The sequence below is a fragment of the Zosterops lateralis genome, assembly GCF_965231275.1.
Source record: "Zosterops lateralis genome assembly, chromosome: W".
Lineage (NCBI taxonomy): Eukaryota > Metazoa > Chordata > Aves > Passeriformes > Zosteropidae > Zosterops > Zosterops lateralis.
In genome coordinates this window covers 21421835-21436838 of record NC_139801.1, presented here as the reverse complement: position 1 = coordinate 21436838, position 15004 = coordinate 21421835, and the positions used below count along the sequence as shown (strand labels likewise).

Sequence of the window (15004 nt, the reverse complement as noted above, 5' to 3'; positions counted from 1 at the left end):
TCACTTTAGCTGGAAGGGACAACACATCCTCTGTCCTCCCTGTGGGCTGGCCTGGCTCAGGCTCATCTCTGCTTTCCCTCACTCCCCAAGACAGATCCTTCCATTTATTCATGGAAAGAAACTGAGTTTCAAAGGAACTGCTCAGAGAGAAGTAAGGAGAATTTCATCCACTAACCTTCTTTCTGAAAACACTTCTAGTTCTTCCTCGATTCTTTTTTAGAAGGCCTCTTGAGAAACCTGCTAAATTAATATCTCTTTCTTATTTTGCTACTGTAATGTGAATACTTAATCTATTCCTTAGTAACCACTATATTACAAGGGAATGGGGGGGTTCCAGAGAGAACTGACATACTTCCTTCCACTGAGTCACCTGCACAGGGCTCTGGGGTGGCTCTCATCCTGTTTACCATCACCACACCCCAGACAAGGTATTCTACAGCTCTGGAGTCTCTGGGTGAGCATCAGAAGGAACCAAGGTGGTGGTGACAGCAGGAAATTCTCAGCCAGAAAAATCCTCAGCCCCTTTCGAGAGCTTTCTACCCTTGAGCTCAGCTGACAGATCAGAGGGAGCAAAGGCCCCAAAGCTCCACAAGCATAATACTCTCAAAATGACTCCTTAAAATTAAGCTGTGCTGTCTGGAAGACTGTCAAATGTTGTAGAACTGCACCAGACACAGGCTCTGAAACAGTGCAGCCTGTGTTCTTCTCAAAATCCACCTTCCCTTCAATAAATGCTTTGTTATCAAAGTGAATAGATTTTATTTTTATTTTTCTAAAAAACCAGTGCGCTCCTACTTGCTGCCAAATTTCAGTTTTAATTTTTAAGGATTTTCCTGTCTATGTCAATTAGAATTGTGACCATATCTTGTTTTCATTTTCCTTCCACGTTCTCTGGCCAAGAAAATCCACATAATTTAAGTTCATTGTTTCCTGTTTTCCTTCTGTATACAGAGAGATTTTAGATATTAAAACATGGAAATTAATAAATCAAGAAAAGGACAGTGAAGACACACAATTATACAGTATTTTAGTTAACCTTCAGTCTTATTTCAGTGAAACAAAAGAAACTCCTCCAGTCTCTGCAGAAATTTGGAAATGAGTACGCAGAATAAGAGTTGGGGGTATTTTAGTGCTCCAGGCTTAGAATTTGATCAATGAGTTACCTCTAGGAGTGTCCAAGGAGCCCCAAAGCACAGATTTATCCACACTCTGAGGAGATGGATGTGTCTGTTTGCTCTGCCCTGGGTTTTCCAGGAGCGCTGCTGCAGGAGTCAGCCTGATGGAGGGAATGTGCATTTTCCATCACTGCTATTCTTTCTCCCTCATATCTGTCTTCTATTTTGTCTTCACAGAAGAGGGATAAACCTGTAATAGCAGTTCTCAAACATTTTAGCTCCCCCCTGGATGTTCCTTCTCTCTCCCCCACACCATTGAACATGGAATTCCCCCTTCAAAATTCAAATGTGGATGAAGTTCCCTTAAATGGAACAATGGAACTCCTCTTCCCACCTTCCTCTCATTTTTAACACTCTTCATTTCAATACCATCAGCACTTGCCCAAGCATTCAGAAAGTATCAGTATAATAAAGTACAAAGCTGAAATTCATCATGGTGAAGAACTGATAGCAGGTAGGATGTTTTTATAAAGACAGGTTACAATTAAGCCAATCAGTCTCCAAACTACTCTATAGAGAAGCATTCAATTTCTGACATCAGGAGGAATTTTCCCCGCCTACATTGTCATCCCTGAGGGTGAAGGAGACTTGGAAAAATGGAACAGTGTTCAAAACACCAGCAGATCACAAGCAGCACTACCATGCCTTCAAATTCATCAGGTCACCAAGCCTGCATACTGAAAGCTAGAATCTATTTAAATACTGTCATTGTGAAGTGGATATATCTTAATTTTGTCTAAAAGGCACTTTAAACACAGCAGCCTTACCCATCTATCTGTGGAATGTGCTCCAATCACTCCTCAGTGAGACTGAAGGAATTAGCACTGCTCAATCACACATCAGGATGGAGTCCCATTAGACTCCTGAGAGGTTGATTAGTGTCACATTCATTAGGTCAGAAGGAAACACATTTTGTTTGAATCTGGAATTCTATTCAACTGAGAAGCACTAAAAGAAAAAGAACAAACCCATTTATATGTTTAAAAAGTGAAATGAAGGCCTGTAATCATCAGGGGTTTAATGATCTCTAACAAATTACTGTCTCACAGCAATAGATGTGTTAAAGGATTTACAGCAGTAGCACCTTAATGCTCCAGCACACCACTGTGGGGGTGGGGTGCAGAGAAAGGGCTGAGGTGATCCCAGGGCAAGGACTGGTGCTAGCAAGGAAAGAAGGAAATTACTGGGAGTCAAGAAGAGCTGCTGGCAGAGCCTTGTGGATACAAGCCAAAGGAAAACAGTTCCAGGGAGGACAAAGCAAAAAGCCTGTCACAACAGCCACATCACCCTGGTCTGGGGGCTTTAACCCCCTGGCACAGGAGGAGGAGAGGAAAAGGCACCACATCTCCTACCTTGAGCTATGGACTTCCACCTTCTCCCCATTCCATCACTGCTGGGATGACTGGGTCCATGGGAAAGCAAACATTGTCCAACTTGCCATCCAAATCATGTGTCCACCCCGCTTTAACAAAAATGAATGCTCAGGATGCATTCAAGCAGCAACTGGAAAAATGTGGAGCAAGGAACGTGAATGTGTTTAAGTCAGGCAGGTCAAATTATCATGCCTTTGTGTCCTGCAAGTGTGTGGGCAGCAGCAGGAGGTGTTCCAGGGTGCAGGGCTGCATCCCACACTGCTTCCTTGTGAGCTCAGCCTGTGCAAATGGAGAGGAACCTAAGGAGGGTGTGATGGAGAACTGCCTCAGCTCCCTGTGTGAACACAAGAATGCAAACATTCTCCTGGAAATTAGCATTTACATTTTATTTGTGGCTTGTTGGCTTGGGTTTTTTCAGGCTGCTCTAGGCAACATATTTGTACTTCACTGGACATAGCCTTCCTAATAACCATTACTGTTCCTGGTACTTTTTAATGAGTTCCTTCCCCCTTCAGAAAGAATTTATTTAAAGGATCTGTATAGGAATAACAGACTCATAATCGGAGAAGCCACATGCCATGATCAGAATTAAAGGAGCCATCTGTTTCTTTACAGTCATGCACATCTCAAACAAAAAGTACACACATGACATATGTCATTACTTCCACTTTCCTAAGAGAAAATATTTGTCATGATTGCCTCCCACAGGAGCACAGGAGGCTCCACCACCAGAGCTTGCAGTGCTAGAGGAACCCCTCCCACTAAAGCTCTCCAAGCAGTGCATTCAGGTTTTATCTCTTCCTCAACCAACCCAGCAGAGCTTTTCATGCCTCTGTGAATCCTTTGTAAACTTATTTTCCACAAGATCTGCAGCTGGGGCTTGCCTTGCTGTTCCCTATCACCAACAGGAACTGCCCTGCTGAGCTACACACACACACTTGTGTCTTACCGTTTAAAAGTCAATTTAGGAAATTATGCTGTTCACTGGATGATATATTTTCATGTCTGTATGTTGTAACATGCAACTTTTTTTTCCTTTCATCTAATTTAAAAATGCAGTGATAAAAGCAGTGCTGGAAACGCACCAGACACACTCCTCTCCTCAACATCAACTTCTCTGCAGTCACAGTCAATGGGTGTGAATATTCCCCTCTAGCAGGAGTCAGCAGTAGCACCATGCTCTCCATCCTTTGCTCTTCACCCCACAGTCATGGCCAGCTGAGCCAGAAGCTGGAGGTGACACTGCAGGTGACACACCTGCACCACCGGCACATGGCTACACCCCTGCTCATGCTGCTTCAACAAAGCTGACAGGCCCAGATGCGTGTTTATAAAGCATTCAAAAGCATCACCTGTGGTCACACACATCCCCAGAGTGTTCTGCTGGAGCAAAGGATGCCTCTTGTGGGCCAGGTTTTGGGACAAACCATTGTGGACAGCACAGCTCTTTGGTGCTCCTCTGCTGCTCACATGGCACAGTCACTCCTGCTGCCCCAGGCTCCCTACACACCACAGCTGGCTGCATCCCACCTCAGCCTAAAAACCTGGCTCAAGTAAATGCCTGCACTGCTCCCAGAAGCTTCTCAGCTTTATGGTGTGTTCAAATAGCATCTAACCAAAAGGAAAGCAGGATTTGTAGGACAACTGAAATAATCAGTACTTCTTACCCTAACCCTAACCAATATCCAAAGTCCTGACCTCTTGCTAGGCAGGTATGAAAAAAATGAAAATTAGAATGTTGAAGATTTGAAGAGTTGAAACCCTTGATTGTCATGGAATAAGTGTATTAATATTTTAAAATGTAATAATTTTGAATTGTAATGTAACAGTAAGGAGCCACCTCCGTGGTCCCCCTGAGAGGGGGCTGCTTGGTCGCTGGAGGCCGCCCGCATCCCCCCCCCCCCCCGACGCCGGAGCAAGCTGCTCACCACCTTGAGAGAGCCTGCACCTCCCCCCCAGACCCCGGAGCGGGCTCGCCCACCGCCTCAGAGGAGCCTGCAACCCCCGCGAAATGCCGGCTGCCCCCGCACCTTCCCCCCGCCGCCGCCGAAGCTATGCCGTGTGCCCCCCGTCCCGGCGTGGCTCTGCCAACAGGGTGGCCCGCCCCTGTCCCGGCCCGTGCAGCTCCCACACCGCTCCTGCCGTGGAGCGGCCAAAAGCATACACACATGCCCCCCCCATCGAACCCGCGGGACCTCCGAGACGCCCGCTCCCCGTGTAGCGCGGCCTTCTCGCTGATGCTAGTTGCGAAATAACTCCGGCCGCCATGAGGCTGCTGCAGCCCCTGCCCCCCCGGGGCAACCCCGTAGAACATGTAAATTAAAAATCCCAATGCACTCTGGGACCCTTTTTAACACCAAAAACCCCCTATAAAGATAAATCTAAGTAAGATTTAAACCCACAAAAACCAGTACTAAGCTGTGTATACCCTAGAGTATTAATAGAGCTGATTAATACAATTTTTGTAACTCGCTGTAACCTAAAATTACCAAAAAAAAGTAAGACCCCGAGGCAAACAAACAGAAATCAGAACTCCTTGGAGACTCCCGGCGAGGGAAGACTTCTCCAGCTCTGCAGAAACTTCCAGCTGCAGAGCTGACCAAGACCCTCCTCCTCAAGGGCAAACCCGGATGCTGGCCCCTCGAGACACCCTTGTAAGAGCTGATTAATAAAGGCATTTTAAGGAGAAAAATATTATCTCCACCCATTTTTAACAGGTACAGAATCACAGCTGCTCCCCACCAAAGCCAGAGGAGGAATCAGTGCAGGTGCTGCACTGCCAGGGCTAGGTTTGAGCAGGGGCACTGCCCTGATGTGAGCAAGGCTGCTCAGGGGAGCCATTAGGAGATGTCACCCTTGCACTGAGCCATGGTGGTCCTGCTCCCCTCTGCTCAGTCGTGCCAAACACACCAGCCCTCGCCCACAGAGAACAGACCAATGACAAATGTTCTTAAAAAAGCCTCTCCTGAAATGCTGTAAAATCCATCTAAAACATCTCCTCCTCTTTTCCCTGCCTTGCCTCAGTTCAAACACTGAAGAGTTCAAGGCCACCTACTGTGCCACTGAGACATGGTGAAAGGATTTCTTCAGAAAAATCAGAGTAGATTAATTTAAGTTTGTCTGGGGTGGTGGTTTCACGTTCGCCGAATTTTATTTACTAACTGGGAAATAGAATTTTGGGAGAAAAAGGCAAAACAGGCTCAACTTAAAAGTAAACAGATAGTTTATTAACACACAGTAAGGAAAAGAAAGAAACAAATGAAACTTTCAAAACCCTTCTCCTCCCCCCACAATGTTCACTTTCTTACAAACAACATAGAGACAAAACTTGTGACATTCAATCAGTTTCACCATTTAAATATAGTCTTTCATTAATCAGGAGAGGAGTCTCTTGTTTACCATGGAATTCTCCCACTGATAACCTAGAACAGTTCTCTTGTGGGTCAAAACTCTCACAGAAACAGCCTCGCAGGGAAAACCTGCTTCCATGTGGTCTCCTCCCATTAGCAGTTTCCCAAGCTGCTTATGGGTTGTGGAACTCAGGCATCTGGGGTGTCACCTTTTAAAGATAAGCAACTTCAAAGCAAAGGATTTCTCATCTCACTTCTCATCTTCTCACTCCTTTCACTGGTGGGAGAGCTTCTCATACAGTCCATCACAAACATCTTTGCTCAAAAATCCATAAATCATCTCCCCAAATGCATATTTTTTTCCATGATTTAAAGAACAATCTACCAACAGAGTTCATTTTCATAGCTCAAACAAGAAAGTCCAGCCAGCAGGCAACTCCTTCATCCTTCCTCTAATTAATCTTTCACTCACTCTCTCAATCTGACTGTTATGCTGGGTCCTCTCTATGTTCACTCTGTCTCTCTTCTCTCTCTCTGGGAAGAGTTAAGTCTTAAAAGCTTCGTGTTGGCAGGAAAGAGTTAAAGCTTGCCCAGGCCTGTGGTGGTCACGTGATTTCTGCCAGTGGCAGCCAGGATTTTCAAAAGCCGCGGGAATGGGGGAAAAACTCAGACAGATTTCAGAGCAGTCTGGCTGATGAAAGGCTCCTTGCCCCCACCCCTCCATCTCCTTCAGGGTGGGCCCAGCTTGGAGCGGGCGAAGGCTGCAGGTTCCCCTCTCCCTGCTGGGGGAAGGGCTCAGGCCCACGGCCAGGCCTCGGGCCAGCTCCCCCCCATAGGGGAGCAGCAGGGTGTTTCCAGCTGCTAAAAAACCAATTCGTTCCGGGATGGGGGCACATCATCCCCTCCCCTGGCCTGGGAGTCACCGGGCCAGGCAGGCCTCCCGTGAAGGCCCGGGCAGGCCAGGCCGCCCCAGCCCTCTCCAAAGGAGAGAGCCAAGACTGCCTTGCCTTACCTCCTGTGAAGGTGGAAGGAAGAGAGCGATCCCAACCTCCCTTCTAACTTTTAAGGCTGTGTGTGTCCCAGAGGTGTATCCCTGCATGCAACTGGCTATTTTGGTTGTCAATTCAAAGGAAACCACCAATTGCACCTCACCATCTGTACTAAACCAACACATCTGGTCTGGGTTGTTACCCTTCCTTTCAGTTATGGAAAACCTTTGTCTCTGGTTCTTCAGCTTTTCTCTCTGCAGGCCTGAATATTTTTGCTATAAGCTGTTCATCAGAGGCCAGGAGAAAAGCTCTGAAGTTAAAACACTGGCAGCTCTGCAGGGGATGTTTCCTTCACCCATCTGCTCTCCCCGTAGATCATAATTTCTGTGCACAGACATGTATTTCAGTATTGGCAATGCTCTGTGACCCTGAGATGTTCTGTAAATTCTCCATGTCAGTTCAGTGGAAAACACTGACTTAGTCATGTCTATCCATATCTGCTTCTGTGACATCTTGCATTATTATTATGAAGGATTGCCCACCCATGGCAATCATTCCTCTGCTTTAATCATCTATGCAATGCATAATGATGAAAGATGTTACGATGAAAAAAATAAAACAAAGCACTTTATATCCTTAATTCAAACACTGTATTAGCACTGCACATTTTAAAAGTACATTTTTACACACACACACATAAATACAGTGCATCTATTTTTTTTTTCTAGCCTTCTAAACAAACTTGTAACGAAAGAGTTGCACTGAGGCTACAATCAATACCAGATTTGTGTTTCAGAGGCATGAAGCCAGGACATACTTCACAATTCCCACCCTCTTCCATTCCACAAACACATTCCTAAATAGCTATGTACACTGACACCTTATTTAAAAAATAACTGAGATAAGCCTCTGCTGAAGAAGAGGGCATGGTGCAATCAAGATTCATTGGTATTTCAGCTGTCCTTCTGCACTTTTCACATCATTCTGCCTTCTAACAATTACACTCTACTGCAGGGTACATAGGCAAATATATCCATCCTGAAAATGGCTCCTTGCCAGGGCTGTGGGTGACAGCTCTGTGTCCTGAGTGCTGTCACTCCCCAGTGCCACCAGCAGCACCTGGGCAGAGCCACCTGGGCAGTGCAGCCTCCTCCTCCTGGGGCACACCAGGAACCTCCTCATCACCCACCAGCCATAGCCAGGCTTTTCCTGGTGATCCATTCTTCTCCACTGTGATATTCTCCCTGACAAAGCAATTTTACCAGCCAGCAGCTATCCACATCTCGAGCTAACAAACGCTATATATTATTTTTTATTAAACCTCTTCTAGCAATAGTAGAGGCTATTTTGAGACTTGGATGGAAGAAAGCAATCATTCAGTCATTGAGAGGAATGTCAGTAAACTGAGATCAGCCAAGGAAACCAGGAGTATTTCAGAAAAGCTCTTTCTGGATCCATCCACTGCTTCTTGCCTAACAAAGCTTGGCTCTGATGAGGCACAAGCACACATGCATGGCAGTAACTGTCACTTGCTGCTTACGCAGGTTTTTAAATTCTCTTTTAATGCTCTCTTTACAGTGGGAAGAAATCCAACAACCACAGTTTTTCATCATAAACCTGAAGCACCTACAGCATAAAAGCCAAGCAGCCTGGAGCTGCTAACTCACCCAAGCTGAGTGCAGCTCCTGTGTGGGACAAGGGGATGCCAAGGGGATAACGAGCACATGTGCTTTGTGCAGGGCACAGATTGTTCCCTGTTCCCTTACCTGGAGGATATAAACCCCAGAGCTGCAGCTCATGGCAATGGTATACAAGTAAAACTTAACACCCAGAGGGATGGATAGGAGATGCCTGGCAGGGAGAAGCACTGCTCTGCTATGTGCTGCAGCCCTTGGTTCTGTTTCAGCTTGAGGGAAATACTTCAGCATGGGCACCTATTTACCTTAAAGATGTCGAACCATCAGGCAGTTTTATAAATACAAATAGCATTCTGAATGGAGAGTACCTCAGGCTAACCAATGTGCTGCAAAGTTTCTTCTGGCTAATTAAAAAAGTTCTTTATGAATGTTTCCCTCTGCATGTCTAATTTGGTTTCAGGTCTTAAAGCGGTATTTCCCAAAAAAAAAAAAAAAAAAAAAAAAAAAAAAAGGCAGCTAGAAGATGCACAACAAGTTTTGGCAAAATAAAAACTTTTATGCAAAATTGACCTGATTCTGGAAGAAGTAAAATGTGAACACAGCATGGCATAATTGCATGAATTTGTTATTACAGTCATTCTAGCGACACCTGCTTCTTGCTTTGCCTCACTGATTTGGACATTACAAAAAGCAGACGGCATTAGATGCTGGTCACTCAGGAAGGTCACCCCCTGGCTGTGATACATACTTCCACCTTAATTATTTTAGGCTTATTTCTGACATAACAGGAATTTATTACTATATAGAGAATAACCATATTCCAAAAGTATCAATAGCAAAGTTGAAACACTTCTAAAATGGGACTGAAAGAATAACTTGAAAACAAATATTAGAAGAAGGGTTAATTTTCTGTCCTAACACACTGAGGTTTTCCACTGGGAGTTCTTTTTCACTGTGATTTATCACTTTGATTTTGCTTGTTTTTTCCTCATCTCATTTTCATGCCTCACTGTATCACATTCAAGAACAAAGTTTGATTGCACTGCTCCTACTGGAAGGATGTTTCAGGGTGTCCTGCTCAGAAATTCATGCCCTACACAGAGAATACAGAAATCATCAGAGAGGATCATTAGCAGAAGGGTTATTATTACTTTCTCATTAATTTGCTCTGTTACTTACAATTAGACTGATCCTGCAGTTAGGCAGGCAGGCAGTAGTCTAACCTAATCAATAAGTCTGCACAAAAAGCAACTGAATTGGACCAAATGCAACAACAAAGGGTAAAAGACAATGCATTAAATACGTGCTATCATAACTAAAGAGTGAAAGATACAATGGCAAAATTCTCCTCTCTAACCTATGCTGTGATGAAGGCACAGGGTGTACCTGTACTGTCATTTCTGAACTGGGGATATAAATGGCACTGCCAGTGACTTTCATGGATCTCCCCTGTGCAAATAAAATCCAGAAAACCAAAATGGCAATAACAGATCTGTAAAGGAAGAGAAAATTTTCACCGCAGTTTTAAGAGCAGCGCAGTGGTAAGACAAAATAATGAATGAAGCTACATGGCTCGGAGTTGAAATAAAAACCAGAACTGTCAAACAGATAACCACCAAACAGATAATCAGCGCTGCAGAGGAGGGGTTGGATCAGCTGAGCTGCTCCAGTCCAGCAGAGCTCTGAGGGGTTGAGCAGCCCAGCTCTGTTCCACTGCACTCAGCCTGAGAAACCAACAAAGCTCCTGCACCAAAACCCAGGGGATGCCTCAGCCTTACACAGCCCCTTCCAGACCTGCCCACTCCTGCATGCACCATTAGGAAGCAGCAAACTATTCCTATTATTCCTATTCCTATATGAAACAAAACACTATTAATTGATTCTGAATAGACAAAATATGGAAATTGCAATTACAGTAACTCCAGCTGCTGAGACAGAATGTGAACAGCAGCCATGGACTCTAAATAGCACTTAAACGGCACTTTCCAAAATTCCCCAAGAAGACTGATAAATGTAGACAATCCTGCTGTGAGACTGAAATATGTTTTCCTAAAAATATCTTTTTGTTTTAATTTTTTATTGTCTTATCTAGATTTTTTTACACCCCACGCATTAATTGGAATAATACCAAGTATAAATATAGTATGTGCCTGCCACAGCAATTACAGTGCTGAGACCCACAATAAATCATTAATGTAAATGCATTTATTGCAATATCTGAAAAGTATCATAAGATATGCATTAAGTTAAAAATGTCATATGGGACAGTCCTAAAACCACAGAGTGGTTTGGGTTGGAAGGGACCTTTAAAGATCATCTAGACCAACCCTCAAAAGTCCTAAAGCTGTTCCAGTCTTGAAATCTGACAAGAGGAAGGCAGAAGAGGAGAATGTCCTTTTCAATAAGAATCAAAAGGGATTACATTGTTTGGAATGATTTTTCCACTTATACTGAAACATCAATCACAGCTCCCACTCTCAAAGTCTCTCATCATTGTTGGTACACTGTTTACAAAATGTTGGAGTCCAGGGCATCCCTCTGGGCGCCCTGGGAAAGTCACAAACCTCAGTAGAGAGGCCTGGGACCCGAAAAAGAGGGTCTGGGGTCTGTGCAGGAGGGTTTGCCTGGCACAGAGCCCAGGAAGACACAGTCTTTGATTTTGGTCCATGTGAAAAACTTCCAAGCAGAGAAGAATTGCAAGTCACAAATGTGTAACAGACAGTAGTGTAGTTTATCACCAGGTAGAAGATTTTGTAGTTTTGGGTTTTTAGAATGTAGATGCAAGGGGACAAGATGGTGGAATTAGGGTGGAGCCCTGAGTTCTTCTTCTTCTCCCTTGGCATCCATCTTCTGCAGTGACGTGGGCACAAAGTAGTTTCAGTGTATTGGGTTAGAGTGGAAAGGACCCTTCTTGTATAGGTGTTAGACATAGGCACAAAATGGTAAATAACAGCCACGTAGTTATCTGTATAAAAGCAGAGTGACCTCTCATCACGGGGGGAGTCACATCGTGTCCGAGCTGCTGTGAACATCTTGGCCGGACACAGAGAATTGTAAGATAAGAATTAATAAACAACACGAGAAACCAAGAAAACCAAGACCTTGAGACTCCACATCATTCTCGCGCCAGGCCGGACTCAAATCCTTCAGAGGTTGGAGAGGGAAAAACACTCCCACGGACCCACACGAACCACCAGCCTTGAAATCTCGGGTCGGGAAAGAAACAAAAACCCAAGAACAAAACAGTTAAAAGCATAAGGTTTCTTTCCCAAGTGTATCACTCCTGCGGTTCTGTTGGGATTTTTTCTTTTCTTCCACTCCCTCACCCCCACCCCACTCTCCCCAGATGGCCATAAAAAGAACAAGATACATTTTATCATTAGATACAAACCCAAGTCTCACACATTTATTGGTTTAAGAGCCATTAGGTAAAACTTAAAGAACAGGAAAGAAGCTCCAGTTAAAGTTCCATCAAAGTGAACTCATACTTCAGTCAGTTAATTAAATAATCTATGCCAACTTGAGGGCTCTCAATCCTAACAGTCCATAAGCACTGATGGTTGCAAAATATTAGTTATGAACTGCTCTTATTAATATTAGGCTGAACCAAACCACAAAGTTCAAGCTTAGCTTAACTAGCATTAAAGAAAAGCGTGTGCATCTTTAAACTGCACAGGCACTGATCATTGTGTTCAACACTTCTTTCATTTAAGGACATTTAAAAGTACAAGGTAACACAGAAGCCTTTGCAGTGAGAAATGCAGGCTATTACCACAGAACTCAGTGAAAACCTGCCTGGTTTGCACATGCTTCACTGAGAAAGTGCCAGAGGTAATGAAGACCCCTTGCACAACCCCAACTGCCACTGAAAGAGAGACAACACTGAAAGCGATCTATTTTTAGAGAGATGCTAAAGGTCAGCTGGCTAAGGCCTTTAGTCATGCAATGTCATCCCCATGTTAAGCCTGGAGATGCTTTTGAACAAGGCATTTGCTGTACAATGGCAGATTTTTTTCCAAGACATTACTGATTTGCAAGTTCACCTTCAGCAAACAGTGCCAAAAGTGCTCTCAATGGCACAATTACAACTTGAGCAGGAGATAGAAAATGCCTGTAAAAACAGAATGAGAGCTTCTGGAATGTTGCTATGATCCTGCTCCCATGAGAACAGCAAGAATCGGAGCATCATATTTTTAGGAAAATATGCAATATTTCAAGTTCCTGAAGAGCCACTGAAATGTCATGTGGTCTACAGGAGGCCACAGAACCCAGGCAAAAAAACACCTTCAGGCAATGCTAAAGCATCACTGCATACATGTACCTACAAATCACCCTCCTTGACAAGGAGGGGATAACCCTAAAATGTCCCAGGTGCCTGGGACCAGGAGCTGCCCTGCCTCACCCGGCCATGGGGGACACTCAGCAAAGCCCCTGTGTTTCCCTGGCTCTCACAGCACAGGGATTCCAAGCAGAGTGTGGTACTTGCTGAATCACCTCCCTGGGAAAACAGGTTCTGGCACCAGGCAGAACCTGTGGCCAAACACAGCCCATGCAGAAAGGCCCAAGCACAGAGCACAGGCACCTACCAGAAGGTGAGGGGGCTGTTGGGCTGAGTATTTCCAAAGGCTGGACCCACAGCAGGAGAGCCAAGCAGAGTGTCAAGAGGGAGGTGCAGCTTCAGAGAACATCTCATGGAAAGGAGCCCAGGCATGGCCAGTGCCAAGGCCTAGGCATGGGAGGCAGATAGGCAGCCACAGCTGGGGAGCAGCTACCAGTTTGTAAAACCAGCAGAGAGGAACTGGCTGCAGGACTGTGCAAACCATGTCTGCTCTGTCTGTCCAGTCTGATCTCCTACAGCTAGGCACAAGATGCTCCTCCTCATCTTCTGGACAGAGGAATCGGGCCCTAAGGTTTGTACACATTATTTAACCCCTTTGCATTTGCCAGAAAAAGTTTCTTCCCTTCTGTGAAGTCCCACTTTAGCTCTTCTGTCTGACGTTTCACCTGTGATGTCTGAGTTGAAATTAAGCCACTCTTCAACTCCCCAAAACGGGACTGCTCGGCAGCTCACAGAAAAGAACCCTCTCCCTCCTCCTCTTCCCCATGTAAGTGTGAACCCTCTCTGCCAGTCCTCAGCCATCACCCTGAGTCCATTCTGGATGTAGTTTGTCACACAAAATATAATAAATCTCAAGTATTACTACAACCAAGATCTGTCTGTGGCTGACCAGGGAATGATCGCAGTCCTACCACAGTGAATGAGATGAACAACAGCACAGAAGGTCATTCATAGCACACAGTTGTGAACTCACAGAGAAAATAACTTCCTGCAGTGGAAGTCAAGGCACTTCGGCAGATGCTTGTACACAAATGGCACCAAAGAATGGAGGGGAAGGAATTCATGTTTCAATTTGCAAACTAAACTTGTACAGCAAACTTGAAGAGAATCAGAACATCATAAATTTTGACAGCTTCATCAAAAGGAAGAAAAGAACAGCAGAAAAAAAAAACTGGAAGAAAGAACACAAGAAGGAAAGACTGACCCCGCTGGTCCAGAAGCCTTTCCAACTGGAACATCACCAGCACTACTGGCAACAGGCAGAGCAGGGTCCAACTAATTCTTGTTGCTTTCAGAGTCCATACATACACCTAACAGGAGAAAAACTGTAGTCCTTGAGGGTGCTAGATGTGACTGAATGGCAGGACAAAGGAGGCAGCCTAATCTTGTCTGTGTAGAGCAGGAAGACAAACACCACAGGCAGCAGATCTGCAACATGTTCTGCCTTCTGCTCTGCTTTCAAAGACCTCTGCCCAATAATAAAATCCTCATTCTACTTAGGAACTACTCTCACAAATTGTTAACGCTCTATAATGCAGAAAGCAGGGCCAATGAACTTCAGTGAATCTTAAATGCTTTTAGTGACACTGGAAAGAAGAAAGAGTGCTTTGCCTGTAATCTCTTCTTAGCAAGACCGGGAAAGGGAAAAAACTAAAGATGTGGCTTGTTGTACATAATTTCATGTTTCACTGTTATTTTTATTATTTGTTATTGCCTAGGGCATGAGTTTACATGAAGTGAAAAAGTGGAGGAACAAGGTACCATTTTTATTTTTTCTCTCCTACGCTCCCATAAGCTACAGTCACTGATGTTGCACAACTTTTGTCCCTGTTATTTTCAGGGTGGACTTTCCTGCTTCTCTATCACACTATGTTCTGTTTCATCAGAAGCTGAGCAGCAATTTCCTTCATAGCTCAGATCACAGACATAAAAATGGATGATTTACAAAAGGCATTGGTTCTCTGCATCCTCCATACAGACACTGGCCTCCTTGTCTCCTTTTATGACAGGTAGCAAATGAAGTAACAAAGTAGAAACAAAGTAATAAAATAAAGATAAATCATTCATCTTGGGAAGGTCTGCATCAGACCAATTAAAATAATGCCTTAGACACACTGCCATAATGTACCTATGGGAAGAAG

General features: G+C 44.5%; 1 protein-coding gene across 6 annotated transcripts in view; it reads right to left on the bottom strand.

The window, feature by feature from the left end:
* LOC310922231 (fibroblast growth factor 13) overlaps positions 1–15004 on the bottom strand; it is a gene marked incomplete at its 5' end in the record, with an annotated part of 329490 nt that overhangs the window by 196058 nt on the left and 118428 nt on the right. The window contains one exon of one of the 6 annotated variants that reach the window (XM_083882684.1): positions 2528–2631. The exons of the other annotated variants lie outside the window; for them this stretch is intronic. Coding sequence (XP_083738810.1) covers positions 2528–2558 — 31 coding nt within the window. Of the gene's footprint in view, positions 1–2527; positions 2632–15004 lie in introns of those variants that run through there. 6 annotated transcript variants of the gene reach the window in all.